This window comes from Budorcas taxicolor, chromosome 15 (assembly GCF_023091745.1).
Source record: "Budorcas taxicolor isolate Tak-1 chromosome 15, Takin1.1, whole genome shotgun sequence".
NCBI classification, from domain to species: Eukaryota; Metazoa; Chordata; class Mammalia; order Artiodactyla; family Bovidae; genus Budorcas; species Budorcas taxicolor.
In genome coordinates this window covers 64620902-64638365 of record NC_068924.1, presented here as the reverse complement: position 1 = coordinate 64638365, position 17464 = coordinate 64620902, and the positions used below count along the sequence as shown (strand labels likewise).

The 17464-nt window shown below is 43.8% G+C and overlaps 1 protein-coding gene across 1 annotated transcript in view; it reads right to left on the bottom strand.

Annotated features, from left to right (window-relative positions):
• Positions 1 to 17464, bottom strand: part of LDLRAD3 (low density lipoprotein receptor class A domain containing 3) — a 220354-nt gene that overhangs the window by 140520 nt on the left and 62370 nt on the right. Inside the window, exon 3 of the mRNA XM_052653183.1 lies at positions 3580 to 3705. Coding sequence (XP_052509143.1) covers positions 3580 to 3705 — 126 coding nt within the window. The remainder of the gene's footprint in view (positions 1 to 3579; positions 3706 to 17464) is intronic.

The following is a 17464-nucleotide window of genomic DNA, read 5'->3' as shown; positions in this document are numbered from 1 at the left end:
AAGATGAAATAAGGCAGCAGAAGGCACAAGGGAGAGTTATAAACTCTGTGTCCCTCTTGGGAGGGCACAGCAATGATTGTTCCATGGAAAGATATAAAGAACACAGGAGACAGTCACTCTCTTCTTTGAAGACTTAAAATAGAAGCAACAGGGTAAGAGAAAATCAGTTTATCAAAACAATCACTAAAGTCATTAAAACTTTTGTTTTAAAAAAATTAATAACATGAGAAAATGGTCACAATAAAAAGGACGTCTCAATTAAGCGTATTAGAGAAGATAGATAGACAGAAACATAGATGGAGTGGGGGATGACTATCACAAAATAGCCCACATATTAACAGGGCTTTTTCCTAGACAGTTTTGCTTTCCTCTTTATCAGTTCTGTTCAGTTCAGTCACTCAGTCGTGTCCGACTCTTTGTGACCCCATGAATTGCAGCACGCCAGGCCTCCCTGTCCATCACCAACTCCTGGAGTTCACTCAAACTCATGTCCATCGAGTCAGTGATGCCATCCAGCCATCTCATCCTCTGTCGTCCCCTTCTCCTCCTGCCCCCAATCCCTCCAAGCATCAGGGTCTTTTCCAATGTGTCAACTCTTCGCATGAGGTGGCCAAAGTATTGGAGTTTCAGCTTCAGCATCAGTCCTTCCAATGAACACCCAGGACTGATCTCCTTTAGGATGGACTGGTTGGATCTCCTTCCAGTTCAAGGGACTCTCAGGAGTCTTCTCCAGCATCACAGTTCAAAAGCATCAATTCTTCGGTGCTCAGCTTTCTTCACAGTCCAACTCTCACATCCATACATGACCACTAGAAAAACCATAGCCTTGACTAGATGGACCTTTGTTGGCAAAATAATGTCTCTGCTTTTCAATATGCTATCTAGGTTGGTCATAACTTTTCTTCCAAGGAGTAAGTGTCTTTTAATATCATGGCTACAATCACCATCTGTGGTGATTTTGGAGCCCCCCAAAATAAAGTCTGACACCGTTTCCCCATCTATCCGCCATGAAGTGATGGGACCAGATGCCATGATCTTAGTTTTCTGAATGTTGAGCTTTAAGCCAACTTTTTCACTCTCTTCTTTCATTTTCATCAAGAGGCTTTTTAGTTCCTCTTCACTTTCTGCCATAAGGGTGGTGTCATCTGCATATCTGAGGTTATTGGTATTTCTCCCGGCAATCTTGATTCCAGCTTGTGCTTCTTCCAGCCCAGCGTTCCTCATGGTGTACTTTGCATATAAGTTAAATAAGCAGGGTGACAATATACAGCCTTGACGTACTCCTTTCCCACTTTGGAACCAGTCTGTTGTTCCATGTCCAGTTCTAACTGTTGCTTCCTGACCTGCATACAGGTTTCTCAAGAGGCAGGTCAAGTGGTCTGGTCATCCCCCACTCCATCTATGTTTCTATCTATCTATCTTCTCTAATATGCTTAATTGAGATGTCCTCTTTATTGTGATCATTTTCTCATGTTTTTAAATTTTTTTAAAACAAAAGTTAAAAAAATTTTCCACAGTTTATTGTGGTCCACACAGTCAAAGGCTTTGGCATAGTCAATAAAGCAGAAATAGATGTTTTTCTGGTACTCTCTTGCTTTTTCCATGATCCAGTAGATGTTGGCATCTCAATCAAGCATATTAGAGAAGATAGATAGATAGAAACATAGATGGAGTGGGGGATGACTATCACAAAATAGCCCACATATTAATGGGGCTTTTTCCTAGGCAGTTTTGCTTTCTTCTTTATACTTTTCTATATTTTGCAACCTTTTTTTGCTGACGAAATGAGACTGTATTGGGAAGGAGTACCTGGGCGGAGAGTAGGAGGGTGAGGGACCCCAGTATATTCTGTAACTTTTGCAATATTTGGAAGCAATAAAGGTTATTAAAATATTTAAGTGCAGAAAGTAAACACGTGAATCCATCCACAGCCAACTACTATCTAAATATTTCAGGGGAAAGGAAAGAGAATAAACTGAGCAGTGACCAGAGGAACCAGCAGCAGGTACACAGCAAACTGCTGAGTGAAAGGTGGGGAAGGTACACTTGACGGTCACTGAAGCTGCTGAGTGTGAATCTGACAAGGGAGGGACTGCATGTATGCAGACCAAGGAGTAGTGAGGTGAGCTTCAACATCAAGACTGCCAAGAGCCAGGAGGGGTAGTCAGAACAAGAGGAGGTATGTGTCTGTCTCCTGATGCTGTGGAATCCTAGATGGCAGGTAAAAAGAACCAGGGGTGGTCACAAGTCACAGAAAACTTTAGCTTTCTACTGTTTGGATACTTTTCCAAGAGCATATTCTTTTTCTAAATTGAGGTATAGTTGATTTACAATGTTGTATTAGTTTCTGGTGTACAGCAAAGTGATTCATACATATATATATATATATATACACACATATTTTTTTCATATTCTTTTCCATTATGGTTTATTATAAAATATTGAATATAGTTCCCTTTCCTATACAGTAAGATCTTGTTATTTATCTATTTTATAGAGAGTAGTTTGTATCTGCTAATCCCACACTCCTAATTTACCCCTCCCCCACCCTCTTTCCCCTTTAATAACCATGTCTATTTTCTGTCTGTGAGTCTGTTTTGTAAACAAATTCATTTGTGTCATATTTTAGATGCCACGTATAACTGAAACTGTATGGTATTTGTCTTTGTCTTTCTGACTGATTTCACTTAGTATAATAATCTCTCATATGATATCACTCATATGGTACTATGAGTCCACCCATATTTGCTATAGATGACATTATCTCATTCTTTTCTCTTGCAGGGTAATATCCCATTGTGTAGGATAAGATACCACATCTTCTTTATCCATTCATCTGTGGATGGACACATAACTGCTTCCATGTTGTGGCCACTATAAAAAACGCTGCTATGAACACTGAGGTGCACGTATCTTTTCAAATTAGAATATTCTCCAGATATATGCCCAGGAGCGGGACTGCTGGATCATATGGCAACTTTCAAGAGAATATTCTTACAGTGGAGAAGGAAATGGCAACCCACTCCAGGATTCTTGCCTGGAGAATCCCACGGACAGAGGAGCCTGGTGGGCTACAGGCCATTGGGTCACACAAGTCGGACACGACTTAACAACTAAAGAGAGAAGAGATTCTTATAGTACATATATTATTAATATATACACATCTTTTTTTTTTTTAAAGAATTCTAAGTGAGAAGGAAAGCAAGCACATAAACATGGGGTGATGAGAGGGAGAGTCAGTCAGATGAGGATCTGAATGGGCCTGGAACTGGCTCTGTTCCTGATTAGCTCTGTGACTCTGGATGAGTCCACTGACCCCTCTGTGCTTTACATTCTTATCTGTGGATGGAGATCACATGCCTGTGTTCTCAGAGCAATCGTCAGAACTGAACACAAGCTGTGCTCCTGGCCCAGTGCACGTAGCAGAGACCCTGGTAAATGGTAGCTGGGCCTCTGTACATACACACAAGGAAGAAGTGGTAACGAGTTGATTCCAGGTAACAACAGAAAAGGCCCTAGGCTGTGGTGTAAGAAGCCCAAAGCTGAGAGTGGCCAGGATGGAGGGTCCCCAGCACTTACTGCAGTTCTCTTCGTCACTGCCGTCTGGACAGTCCTCAAACCCGTTACACCGGAAGCGGCCGATGATGCAGTGGACGCCGCTGGCGCATGGGAAGAAGGTCGGGCCGCATTTCGACTTAGCCTTGGCTGCAGGAGGACACACAAGATAAACAGGAGACGTCAGGAGGGTAAGTTTTCCGAGCACCGCACACCCAAGCCGCTAACTTGGAGGGTGCAACAGGGTCCCTTCACATCTACCTTGAAATCCTGAGTTTCTTACCACCAGCACGCACTTTCAAAACCCAGCCAGAATGGAAACCCCCATGCATCATCCTCCAGGAAGGGGGAGATCCACTGCTACCAAAGTCCCAAGGAGCCCAGACACAGCCCCTGAGCCAGTAAGGCACAATCAAAATGTGCCGAACAAAGGAATGAACAGGTGAGTAGACGGATGATGGACGGAGCTTGCTCTAAGGTGCTAAAGAACCACTCAAAATTCATACCCTGAGCTCTCAAAGTAATCGTCTACACTTGCTGAGTGTTTACTAACCAGCCAGTGTGCCCTGTGCTTTACATCATCTCATTTAATCCACCCAGCAACCACCCTATAGGCTGGTGAGCAGAAAAGAATTATTAACCTAAGAGGCCCAAGGCTGCCACCCTGAGAAAGGTTTGCTTGCAAAATCGGCCCTCGCTTGGCTGGCATCTGGGAACTTGCATTTCGGGAAGGTTCGCATCATTTTCTCCTGAGGGTGGCTCACTGTTCATGCAAACCATTCACGCAAACAGTGCATTTATGCTGAACCCCTGCCTTTCTTCTGGGAGTCTGGGATTTTGATAAATGTTGGCAGAGGGGGCCTGCATGACCAGACCCCAGTAAAAACCCTGGGCACTGAGTCTCTAATGAGCTTCCTGGGGGAAAAACATGTCATATACCATGTTACACTTGTTGCTGGAGGGGTTCAGTGCCTCCTGTGTGACTGCCTTGGGAAGGGTCTCTGAGAGCCTGTGCTTGGTGTCCTCTGACTTCACTCCTTCACCTGTTCCCTCTGTTGGCTTCACTTTGTCTCCTGCCGTGATAAATCATAGCCGTGAGTATGACTGTGTGCTGAGTTCTCTGATTCCTTCTAGCAAATCATAGAAACTGAACGTGGTCATGGAAACCCCTAAGATAGGTCGTATCATGTCACAGAAATACTCTGAAGAGGTGAAGTGACTTGCCCAGAGTTACAAGGTTTGAAAATCTGATGCTACTATGAGGCCCCTGGCACTCAGAACCCAGAAGCCACGCTCTCAACCAACTCCGCTGTACTGCCCCTCTGCCAGAGGCTGTCACTTCTCACAACAGAAGCCAGACTCCTGCCCAAAGAAATCCTTCTTCCACTCCTGCTGTACAAACAGTTTTAACAGAAACTGCTGTAACTCAGGCTTGATGGAGTGTCCTGCTAACCAAACAGCCCTGTGGGGCAATGCGCTTTCCCATTCACGGGGCTGGCTGCTGTGGCTTGCGATTACAAGGTGAGATGGGATGTATTGCTGCATCCGGGGGAGCGGGCCCCACCTAGCATCCCTCTTGTCTCCTGTCTAGAGGCAGGACCTATGGTCCTCAGGAAGGAAGGGCCATTTCTTTGGAATGAACAAGCAGTAAATTACCTTCATGTTCCTGCCATCAGTAACAGGCCAATTTTGGCAGCAGCTGATACACGATCAACAGGGTTTTAAGGCCTGAAATATGTCTAGGTTTTAAAAACCCACATGGCTTTGTTTTAGCCTGAAAATACTTTAGAATGGTGAGAGTGTGCTCTTCACAAAGCACGAACTTAGGAGAGTGTCCTGGGTTCAAATTGTGGTTCTACTCTTCATAACTTGGGCAAACTTCTAAAAATTACTGAGCTCGGTTTCCTCATCAGTATGTAAATCTCACTGGGCTCTAGGAAGGACTCAGTGCAATAATCTATATAAAATGCTTAGCCCAGAGCATGCCATAGAGTAGGTGCTGGTTTAACGGTAGGCCTTATGCTATTTATTATCAGCATCAGCATCATCACTAGGCTTACGGGACTTTAAAATTAATCCTTGGGTTGTTAAATTTCTTTTTCTGATAATCGAAGTTAAAGGAGTTCATATCTACAAATTGATATGAAGTGATCTCCAGGATATACTGTTAAGTGAAGAAAGCAAAGTGCAAAATAGTATCTATAGTACTTTATCTACTCCGTATAGCAAAAGAAGGGCATCTAAGAAAACATTCAAGTATTGGCTTATCTGTGCAAAGGAAGTATAGGAAGGATGAACCAGAGACTAAAGAGACTGGATCCCTACAGCGGGTGGGTGGTAAAGGGTTGGAAAGGATGAGGAAATGGAAATGGAATGAGGTAGCCAGAATGAGAAGGCGGCACTCCTCTGGGTCTATTTGTATAGCTCTGACTCTTAGAACCATGATAATATTTTACCTGCTCAAAAAGTAAACAATTGAAATTGATATGTGTGCCGGGGGAGGAGGAGTCAAAATGAAATATAAATAGCAACAAATGAACAAAACTATATTACAGATGAATAAGCAACAGACTGAAGGAGGTAAGGGAAGAAAAGAACTAGCTAAAGCAAACATTATTTTGCCTGGATTCTATAAGGCTAAAGAAAAAAAGAATTGTTCACAAATACTCTAGTTACATTTGTTTCTCACAGGGGTATGAATCAGCAATTCTGCAACAGCCTTTTGTGTGTACTAGCGTTGAACAAATAGCTAAGTATATTACAGATAACAAGGCCAAGGTTTCTTACTGTCAGAGGAGGATATTACAAATAAAGAAAGTGAGAAGACTGAAACAAACCCTGAAGCTTTGGACTGGAACTGAAGGCATCACTATGAACTCAAAGCTTGTAAAGGTAGACGGGTAGAAAGATACATGCGTGTGTTAGTGTACGTACATATATTTCCTAGCTCCATCTGCTAAGAAAGACTAGAAGTAGTATACCCCTTATAGCCATAAGCAAAGCCAGCACCTAGATCTTGGTTTCTAAATACCCATTATCTGATAAAGAGAACCAGGGCTCCTTGAAGAAGTGGTTCATTTTGGGGCCGGTGCAGGGGGACAAGATAAACCTGGACAGAAAGTAAATAAGTGTTCAAAATACAATGGAGACATGTCAAAAGGTCACAGGAGTGAACCTGCAGGAGCTCCCAATGGCCAAATTTAGAACAACTCGAGCAACAAAACCAACAACGATAGTATTGGACTGTAACCCGAAGATCTGTTGAACCCATAACTACTGAATAAATGTATCAAGGAGGGAGAAGAATTCCAGTAAACACAGAAGAGATGTGGGAAATAGAAAGTGGCCAGTAAGCAGACACCACAGCAAAAACTGTCAGAGCTGAGCCCCACCAACAGACGCTCAAATCAGAGGCTCAGGCCGCCTTGCTCCCATCGCCTTCTCAGCAGTCAGGGAAGAAAGGCTGCCCATGGGCTTTGACATCTCACCTCAGAGTCTCTCTATAAACTGGACACGTCACTCCCCTATTCAAAACATCAGTGTCCTCCCAACACTTTAGGAATGCCTACAGCTCCCATCACAGCATCAGGCAGCTCCAAGGAAGCCCTCCGATCTGATGCCCAACGTTCGTGCTCCATGGATGCTGGCCTCCCAGCATGCGTCTGATGTCCTGTGCAGCCTGCGGCACCCTCTGCTTGGAATGCCTTTCTCTTAAGGGTCAGCAAGCCTCACTCCACTTTACTAAAGCCTCCTTAACCGTTTTCTACAGTGGAAACCTCGATCCCCAGCCTCAGGCATGTTAGCCCTTACTCTGCTTTCTTTTCCTGCTCAGGAGGAATGTCACTGGCTTTGTGCTGAGCTGTTTGATGCACACACACACACACACTTGGACACTTTAACTCATCACTTTTTTAAAAATTGAATTTCTCTATTGTTTTTCTTGTTTATTATTTTTTAAAATATTTATTTTGCTTATTATTTATTTGGCTGTGCTGGGTCTTAGTTGCGGCACAGGAGATCTTCAATCTTCGTTGCGGCACGTGAGATCTTTAGTTGCAGTGTGTGAACTTTTAGTTGCAGCATGTGGGATCCAGTTCCCTAACCTGGGATCAAACCTGAGCCCCCTACACTGGGAGCTTGGAGTCTTAGACCCTGGACCACCAGGGAAGGCTCTCATTCACCACTCTTCAAGGAGTGTGAATGTACAGTGGCTATCATAGGCACCTAATCAATACTCACTGAATATACTAATGATCCTAGAAAAGGAGAGACTGGGCTGGGTAATCACAGCTAGCACTGGGCGAATGCTTAGTTTGGGCTGAGCACTGTGCTCTATGCTTTACAGCTACCATGCCATTTACTTCTCACAAAACCCATTTTACAGATAAGAAAACTGAGGTCCAGAAATAAAGATGCCTGACACTGCTGATCAAGAGTCAAGGCTCAAACTTTAATTATTGATTCATGTATGAATGTGGGAGTCGGACCATAAAGAAAGCTGAGTGCTGAAGAATTGGTGCTTTTGAACTGTGGTGTTGAAGAAGACTCTTTGAGAGTCTGTTGGACAGCAAGGAGATCAAACCAGTCAATCCTAAAGGAAATCAACCCTGAATATTCACTGAAAGGACTGATGCTGAAGCTGAAACTCCAATACTTTGGCCCTCTGATGCGAAGAACTGACTCACTGGAAAACACCATGATGCTGGGAAAGACTGAAGGCAGGAGGAGAAAGGGGCAACAGAGGATGAGATGGCTGGATGGCATCACCGACTTGATGGACATGAGTTTGAGCAAGCTCCAGGTGTTGGTGATGGACAGGGACCTAGCATGCTGTAGTCCATGGGATCACAAAGAGTCAGATATGAATGAGCAACTGAACTGAACTGACATCTGTTCTCCTGCCTCCTTAGATACTTTTAAGGCTCAGGCCAGCTCCAAAGGACTAGACAAAGAGAACGAAAACAATTGTACGTGAATTAGGTACCATTCAATTAACCAGCTCTTTGGCCCTGGCCCTGCACCATCTTCAGGAATCACTACGGAGCTTCCTTGCCTTGTCACTGATGCTCAGCTACCTTCTCTGTCAGAGAGCAAGTCCTGTTATGATTTATATCTGCGCCGGCAGACGCCTGCTCAGGCAACCACAGCGCGGATCACCAGCAGCCCGCCGAGCGTCTGGCAGAGGCTCAGAGAGAAGCCCGAGGCTGACAACAGCTCCCTGCTTGCACGGCCCCCGGGGGACTCAGGGGAGTCCTGGACAAAATCTGGTTGTCCCCAGCTCACCCCCATTTCCATGAAGGGAAGATTTCAGCAAGACACTCAGCAGACCCTGGCGGAAGCAGAAGACTCACTCTGCCTAAAACCGCCTGACAGAGGCTGGCCCGGTGACTCCATCCCACTGAACACTTGAATCCACCCCGCTTCACAGGCCTGCGCCATGAACTTTCCAAAGCAGCAGCTTTCACCAGCAGCAAGACAGAGCTGGGGGCTCCCCAAGGGGCTGGATTATTTCCTGATCTGAGCCCTCCCTTTCCTTTTAGAGCCTGACTATCACAGCTCTGGACTTCATGGATCAGTAAAATAGAATTTTTTTTTTTTTTAAACTAGGTGAAAGTGGATGAAGGAATAACAAAATTGTCAACTTTTTTTTAAAACCAGAAAGGACATAAACAAATCTGCAATAACCTCTACTCACCATCGCCCTAAAGGAAAAGCTGCATTAGCATCCAAAATGCAGGAAGGCCACAGCCCGCGGACCAGTATTTGGAGATCGTGTCAGAACGAGAGAAGGGAACCAAGAGACGCCCGCCCTGGTGTCATCAGGCTGTGACCCTCTTAGAGCAAAGACTCCCATCTTCCTGTGGGTAACATCTGGGGCCCAGTAAAGAGTCACAGAGCTTCACGGGTCAGGGAACTGGATCTCACGTGCGGCAACTCAGAGTTTGTATGATGCAGCTGAAGATCCTGTGTGCCGCAGCAGGACCCGGTGCAGCCAAGTAAATAAAACATTCTTTTTTAAAAAGCTGTGAGCTCATATTCAAACAGCAGTTGTTTTCACACACACACACACACACACACAAACCAAGCTCATTTAGAATTCTTAAACTCTTAACCAGGTCTATCCATTTTTTAAGGATTTACATTTTCCCTGTGCATAATACAAAACAGAGTTCAAGGGGCCAACATTTTTTTTTTACTGCTCTTTCTTGGCAAAGAACAAAATATTTCTGAGCATCCTACTATCTGTCAGGCCCTGAGTCAGTTGTGTGGAGATTCCACAGCGCTCTCTAACTGATGGGGGGATTAGCAGGCTGGTCAATGAGCCTCTGCATGCAGTGCTGTCAGTGCTCTGATGGGGGAGCTAGAGGACACCTAATCTCAAACTGGGGAAGAAGCTGATGTCGGAAAAGCCTTCTCAAAGGACAGTCAGCCTCAGCTGAGACACACAGCCCAGGTGCAAACGGATGTGATGCTCAGGCAGTTAAGGCCTTAGTTATGCATTCCACTAATAGTAATTCACAAACTCTGTCATTCCTCAGAGAATGAGGATACACAGGTGATAGCTATGCCATGGATGAGCCTTCAGTGTTGGGGGACTGTGGAGAGAAGGCTGTTCCAAATGGAGGGAACCCCATATGCAAAGGCTAGGGGGCAGGAACAGTGTTGTTAATTACTCCCTAAGTCATGTCTGACTCTTGTGACCCCATGAACTTTAGCCTCCAGGCTCCTCTGTCCATGGGATTCCCCAGGCAAGAATACTGGAGTGGGTTGCCATTCCCTTCTCCAGGGGATTCTCCTGACCCAGGGATCGAACCCACGTCTTCTTCACTGGCATGCAGATTTTTTACCACTGAGGCACCTGGGAAGCCCAAGAACAGTGTAAAATGAAAGGGGGTCAAAATGAACTTGCTTCTCACGTCAGTAAAAGTACCCAGTACTGTTTCTTTAATTAAAAAAAAATTTTTAACCCTATTTCTCATAAGGAATGTGCTATGAGATAGGTGCCATTCCACTCACATCAAAGGTGTGGGAATTATAAATCCTACAGTAAAGTATAAGTTAGAAAAGAAATCAAATTATAAAAGTCACAAAGTTTGAGTCATTACACACACTCCATAGCCCCCAAAGTAAATACCCACATGTGTCCACCACTAGCTAAAAACTTCACAGAAAGTAACAGATCTGCAGTTGTTGCTATACTCAGTCCCCTGGTCCATTCTGTAAAAAGTCCAACTATGGTTCCTTTTAAAAGTCAAAAATGACTTCGTGGCTGGGGGTGAGAAAGCAAAAACAGCCTCATAAAAATAACAGACTTTTAAAAAGCAATATATTGTTGGATTCTCCAAGAAGTCTGGGAAGGAGAAAACAGGCCTTTTACTGTAGTCCAAATGCACGTGACAAACAGCGCAGTGAGCCAAACCCAGGCCTGGGAATCCAAGCCTCTGCAGATTCATTATTGCCTGAGCAAAATGCCCTTTGCTTGTTCCAGCAGTTCAGCTCCACATGACTACTCGGGTGGACTCCACTGTTTTATTGATCAGATATCGCAATGTGTTATTTCTTAAAAGGCCATCTTGGCTGTTTCAGAGATACACACTGGGGAGCAGAGAGAGCAAAGGACCACACGCTAACTGGACCACGAATATAGAAAGAGGGCATGTAGTGGAAACAGAAAGAAGAAATTCAAATAGAAATTGAAGAAATTTCTATTTGAAGAAATTCAAATAGAAAATTCTTTATAAACGTCTCTTTTTTATTGGAGTGTAACTGCTTTACAATGCTGTGTTAGTTTCTGCTGTACAACAAAGTGAATCAGCTATATGCACACATATATCCCCTCTCTATTGAGTCTTCCCCTCCCCCTTCCCAGCCCTCTAGGTCATCACAGAGCACCGAGCTGAGCGCCCTGTGCTATATAGCTATTTCCCAGTGTCTATCTATTTTACACATGGTAGTATAGAGATAAACATTTCCTCTTTTATAATAAGAATAGGAGGAATATAACCTTGGGGATATCCAGGTATGACCTAAATCAAATCCCTTATGATTATACAGTGGAAGTGACAAATAGATTCAAGGAATTAGATCTGATAGACAAGAGTGCCTGAAGAACTATGGACGGAGGTTCATAACACTGTACAGCAGGCAGTGATCAAAACCATTCCCAAGAAAAAGAAATGCAAAAAGGTTATCTGAGGAGGCCTTACAAATAGCTGAGAAAAGAAGAGAAGCAAAAGGCAAAAGAGAAAAGGAAAGATATACCCATCTGAATGCAGAGTTCCAAAGAATAGCAAGGAGAGAAAGGAAAGCCTTCCTCAGTGAACAATGCAAAGAAATAAGGGAAAACAATAGAATGGGAAATATTAGCGATCTCTTCAAGAAAATTAGAAATACCAAGGGAACATTTCATGCAAAGATGGGCACAATAAAGGACAGAAATGGTATAGACCTAACAGAAGCAGAAGATATTAAGAAGAGGTGGCAAGAATACACAGAACTATATAAAATGATCTTAATGACCCAGGTAACCACAATGGTGTGATCAATCACCTAGAGCCAGACATCCTGGAGTGTGAAGTCAAGTGGGCCTTAGGAAGCATCACTACAAACAAAGCTAGTGGAGGTGATGGAATTCCAGCTGAGCTATTTCAAATCCTAAAAGATGATGCTGTGAAAGGGCTGCACTCAATATGCCAGCAAATTTGGAAAATTCAGCAGTGGCCACTGGACTGGAAAAGGTCAGTTTTCATTCCAATCCCAAAGAAGGGTAATGCCAAAGAATGTTTAAACTACCGCACAATTGCTCTCATTTCACATGCTACCAAAATAATGCTCAAAATTCTCCAAGCTAGGCTTCAAGAGTACATGAACTGAGAACTCCCAGATATTCAAGCTGGATTTAGAAAAGGCAGAGGAACCAGAGGTCAAATTGCCAACGGCCACTGAATCATAGAAAAAGCAAGAGAATTCCAGAAGAACATCTGCTTCACTGACTACACTAAAACCTTTGACTGTGTAGATGACAACAAATTGTGGAAAATTCTTAAAAAGGTGGGAATAGCAGACCACCTTTCCTGTCTCCAGAGAAACCTGTATGCAGGTCAAGAAGCAACAGTTAGAACTGGACATGGAAAAACAGACTGGTTCCAAAGTGGGAAAAAAGTACGTCAAGGCTGTATATTGTCACCCTGTTTACTTAACTTACATGCAGAGTACATCATGAGAGATGCCGGGCTGGATGAAGCACAAGCTGGAATCAAGATTGCAGGGAGAAATATCAATAGCCTCAGATATGCAGATGACACCACCCTTATGGCAGAAAGCAAAGAGGTACTAAAGAGCCTCTTGATGAAAGTGAAAGAGGTAAGTGAAAAAGCTGGCTTAAAACTCAACATTCAAAAAACGAAGGTCATGGCATCCGGTGCCATCACTTCATGACAAATAGATGGGGAAACAATGGAAACAGTGACAAACTGTATTCTCTTGGGCTCCAAAATCACTGCAGATAGTGACTGCGACCATGAAATTAAAAGATGCTTGCTCCTTGGAAGAAAAACTATGACAAACCTAGCCAGTGTATTAAAAAGCAGAGATATTACTTTGCTGATAAAGGTCCATATAGTCAGAACTATGGTTTTTCCAATAGTTATGTACAGATGTGAGAGTTGGACCATAAAGAAGGTTGAGTGCCGAAGAATTGATGCTTTTGAATTGTGGTGTTGGAGAAGACTCTTGAGAGTCCCTTGGACTGCAAGGAGATCAAACCAGTCAATCCTAAAGGAAATCAGCCCTGAATATACATTGAAAGGACTGATGCTGAAACTAAAGCTCTAATATTTTGGCCACCTAATGCAAAGAGCCGACTCATTGGAAAAGACCCCGATCCTGGGAAAGATTGAAGGCAGGAGGAGAAGGGGACATCAGAGGATGAGATGGTTGGATGGCATCACCAATTCAATGGACATGAGTTTGAGCAAGCTCCAAGAGTTGGTGACGGACAGGGAAGCCCGGCGTGCTGCAGTCCATGGGATTGCAAAGAGTCAGACACGACTGAACGGCTGGACAACAACAAGAGGTCAGAAGGGCTTAGGGTAGAGGACGTCTGAGTTTCTATCCCAGTTCTGAGACGTGACAGCTGAGACCATGGATAAGTTACTTAACGTCCACCAGTCTCAGAACCCCACCAGTAAAGGGGGCATTAAGACAGCACAGGTTTCAGTGTGAGATTCTGTGTGTAGAGAATACAGTCTAATGCAATATCTAGTGGGAATCTGATAATATTCTCCCTTCCCTAACATGGTGCCTGGTTCTACAAACTGCTCTTCTTCACATATACGGATGGTTTTAGAAAAGTCAAATGGATACCATGGATGGTAATAATTACGCCATCTAAGTCCCGGTGCATATGCTCAGGTGTGCTCAGTCATGTCCAACTCTTTGTGACCCTATGGATTGTAGCCCGCCAGGCTCCTCTCTGTATGGGATTCCCCAGGCAAGAATACTGAAGTGGGTTGTCATTTCCTCCTCCAGGGGATCTTCCCGACCCAGAGATCAAACTTGTGTTTCCTGAGTCTCCTGCATTGGCAGGCAGATTCTTTACCATGGAGCCACCAGGGAAGCCCAACTAAGGTCTTACTCTTTGGTTATTGGTTCCACTAACATTAATTCTTAAAGTCTCTCTGTGGCACACATAGGATGTGAAGGTCTCAAAGAGAATCAAACATAACTTCTTCTAGCTAGCAGAAGTCCCTCCCTAAGAACACTAACCTAGAAGAGGGAGAAAAGGACAGAAAACAGATAACTGCAACGAGATAAGATAAGAACTATATAAGCTGCACAGGCATTTACCTTTCAACACCCTAATACACAGTTAATGCAGGGTTGCATGTCAGCCTGCCTGGGTTCAAATACTGAATCAAGTGCTGTGGGACTGCTATGTGATGTACTGAAAATATTTCACCTCTCTTTGCCTCCATTTCCTTATCAGGAAACAGAGATATGAACAGTACCTCCCTTGCTGGGCTGCTAAGGGTATTAAATGAGACAAGACAATAATTACTTAGAACTTTGTCTGGAACATGCTATTAGCTATGATCGTTCATATTCTACTAGCTACTATCATTTATATTACATATTAGCTATTATTATTTGATATTACACTATTAAATACAGCAACATATAGCACTTAGTGTTAGACTGTATTGTAGAGTATTACCACACAGCATTAGCGATTGCTATTACTATAATTATTACTACTAGTTTCAAATACTTCTGCCCAGCAGTGCATTCTCAATCAATACATGGGTGATGGATACATACTACTATATAGAAAATAAACAAGGAAATACAGCACAGGGAACTATATTCAATATCTTGTAATAACCTAATGAGATATGTAGCAGGAATCTGATAAGGGAAAAGGGAAAAGAATCTGAAAAAGAATATAATGCATATGAATGTATAACTGAACCACTTTGCTGCACACCTGAAACATTATGCATCAACTATACTTTAAGAAAAAAAATATGTGGGGGATGGCCAGAGTGCAAGACAAACTTAGAAAAGGAACACAACCCATGCAGCCTAGGGGACCAGGGGGCACGGTACAATGCAGCGCTATTTTATTTGGGTATGAAGAATCACATGTGGGTATGAGATGGTTAGACAGCATCATGGACTCAATCTGCAAGCTCTGGGAAACAGTGGAGGACAGAAGAGCCTGGAGTGCTGCAGTCCATGGGGTTGTAAACAGTCGGACACAGCTTAGCAACTGAACAACAACAACATGAACAATCAGGAGAAGTGTGTGGGTGAAAAAGAAGAAGGGAAGGCACTCTAGGCGAAATAAATGATGTGAACTGAGACAGGCTGTGGTTTATAGCGAGATTTGGGAGAAGCCAGGGTATCCAGAAGATAGAATACGGCAGAAGGGAAGGCTGAGAGACACACAGGCAGGAGTCTGGATGCCTATCCTGGGAGCCAGTGGACATTTCTATGAAAAAAAGTGAAGGGTCAGATTTGCTTTTTATAAAGAAAATTTTTATGGACTCACAAGAATATTACGAGGCTCTGTAAGTCAAGGACATATCCTGCCCACTCCCAAAAGGCCCTGGAGGAACTGAAGAGAGCCAAGTCTATAATGTTCTTTGAGCTTTTAGGGGGAAAAGAGCACTAACCGATGAGGGAATTCTAATTGCCAGCCACTGCCCTTTGAATAATCTTATTATTTAAAATGACAGTAAAGAGGCAAAAAAGAAGTTAGCACGTTTGGGATCAGGACATTAGTTTATAACCTAAAGGTTCTATCAGGTTACTTATTTTGGCTGCTAATAATGCACATACATACGTGTATAAACATGTTTGTGCGGAAAGGTGCTGGAATGCGAATTCCAGAGACTATAAGCAGGAAACCAAGACATCCCCAACTGATTCTTCTAGAGACAAACCCTGAAAGGAAAAAACAGCTCAAAAATGATGCTAACTAAATGTGGGTCAGATAACTTAGCCTCCAGAGGCTTTTCAATGCTTAGAGGAACAACTTCCTGACAATGATCAGAGTCCCTGAGATTAAGAACAGATGTGGGAATGGATACAGATAGAATAGTTTTCACCTTAAAAAGAAGACTTCAAGAAAAAAAAAAGGGGGGGGGGGGATGTGAGAATCAAAGACAGTTTTGATTAAAAACTGTTTGAATAAAAATGAATAAAGAAGAGTCCGTTCTCCATCACCTTCCATCTTGCTGGGCAGTGACAGTCATCTTTGCCAAAAGCAGGTTTTGCTTTTGAGAGCCTTCATCCTCGCCTGCCCTCAGGACCCCTGACAAACTGTGACGTTTCCCTTTTTAAAAGCCCCTCATTGCTGTGCATAGTCTTTACCCCCAGATTTGTGAAGAGAAAGCTTATCACTCATTAGCTTTCCAGAAGTCAGTGTCTGACAGCCCCTCTGACTTGCTCCTCCCCATACATACACTGTAAGGAGGTCAAACCAGTCCATCCTAAAGGAAATCAACCCTGAATATTTGCTGGAAGGTCTAATGCTGAAGCTGAAGCTCCAATACTTTGGTCACCTGATGCGAAGAGCCGACTCATTGGAAAAGACCCTGATGCTGAGAAAGATTGAGGGCAGGAGGAGAAAAGGGCGACAGAGGATGAGATGGTTAGATGGGATCACCGACTCAACGGACATGAACTTGAGCAAACTCCAGGAGCTGGCGATGGACAGGGAAGCCTGGCGTGCTGCAGTCCATGGGGTTGCAAAGAGTCGGGCATGACTTAGCGACTGAGCAACAGCAACACATCCACATCCACAGAGCAATCCTGGAACTCAGAGTCTTGTCTCCTTAATTGTTGCAATAATGCCTACAAAGAGCCCCATAGAAGGGTCTATGATGTGAGGGTTAAATGTGGTGTGACACCCACAGACAACAGGGCTTTCACTCAGGCACAGCAGGTGTAATCCTTTGTTGGGCGGTGTCAACAGGGCACAACAGGGCACATACTGGGGCCTTCCCTGGTGGTCCAGTGGTTAAGACTCCAGGCTTCCAACGCAGAAGGAGTGGGCTCAATCCCTGGTGGGGAAACTAAGATCCTACAAACCAAGTGCCATGGTCAAAAATTAAAAACAAACAAACAAAAACAACGGGGCACAGACAGGGAGGTGGCCTCTGGCTCCTCTGAAAGGTTGAGCAAGAGAACATTCTCTGTCTGTCATGAGGTAACCTGAAAGCAACTGTTTCCAAAATAACAGTACTTAACCCACCCCAAATTTTGCTCCAGGAAAGGTTTTCACTGAGGCATCCAGAGGATTCTATGATGCTTTCAACACCAGTCACAGGAATCACATAATCCCATGGATATTATCTCCTGGTAGCCCTGGGCTGACTTTAAAGACAGAACATCAATCTTCAGC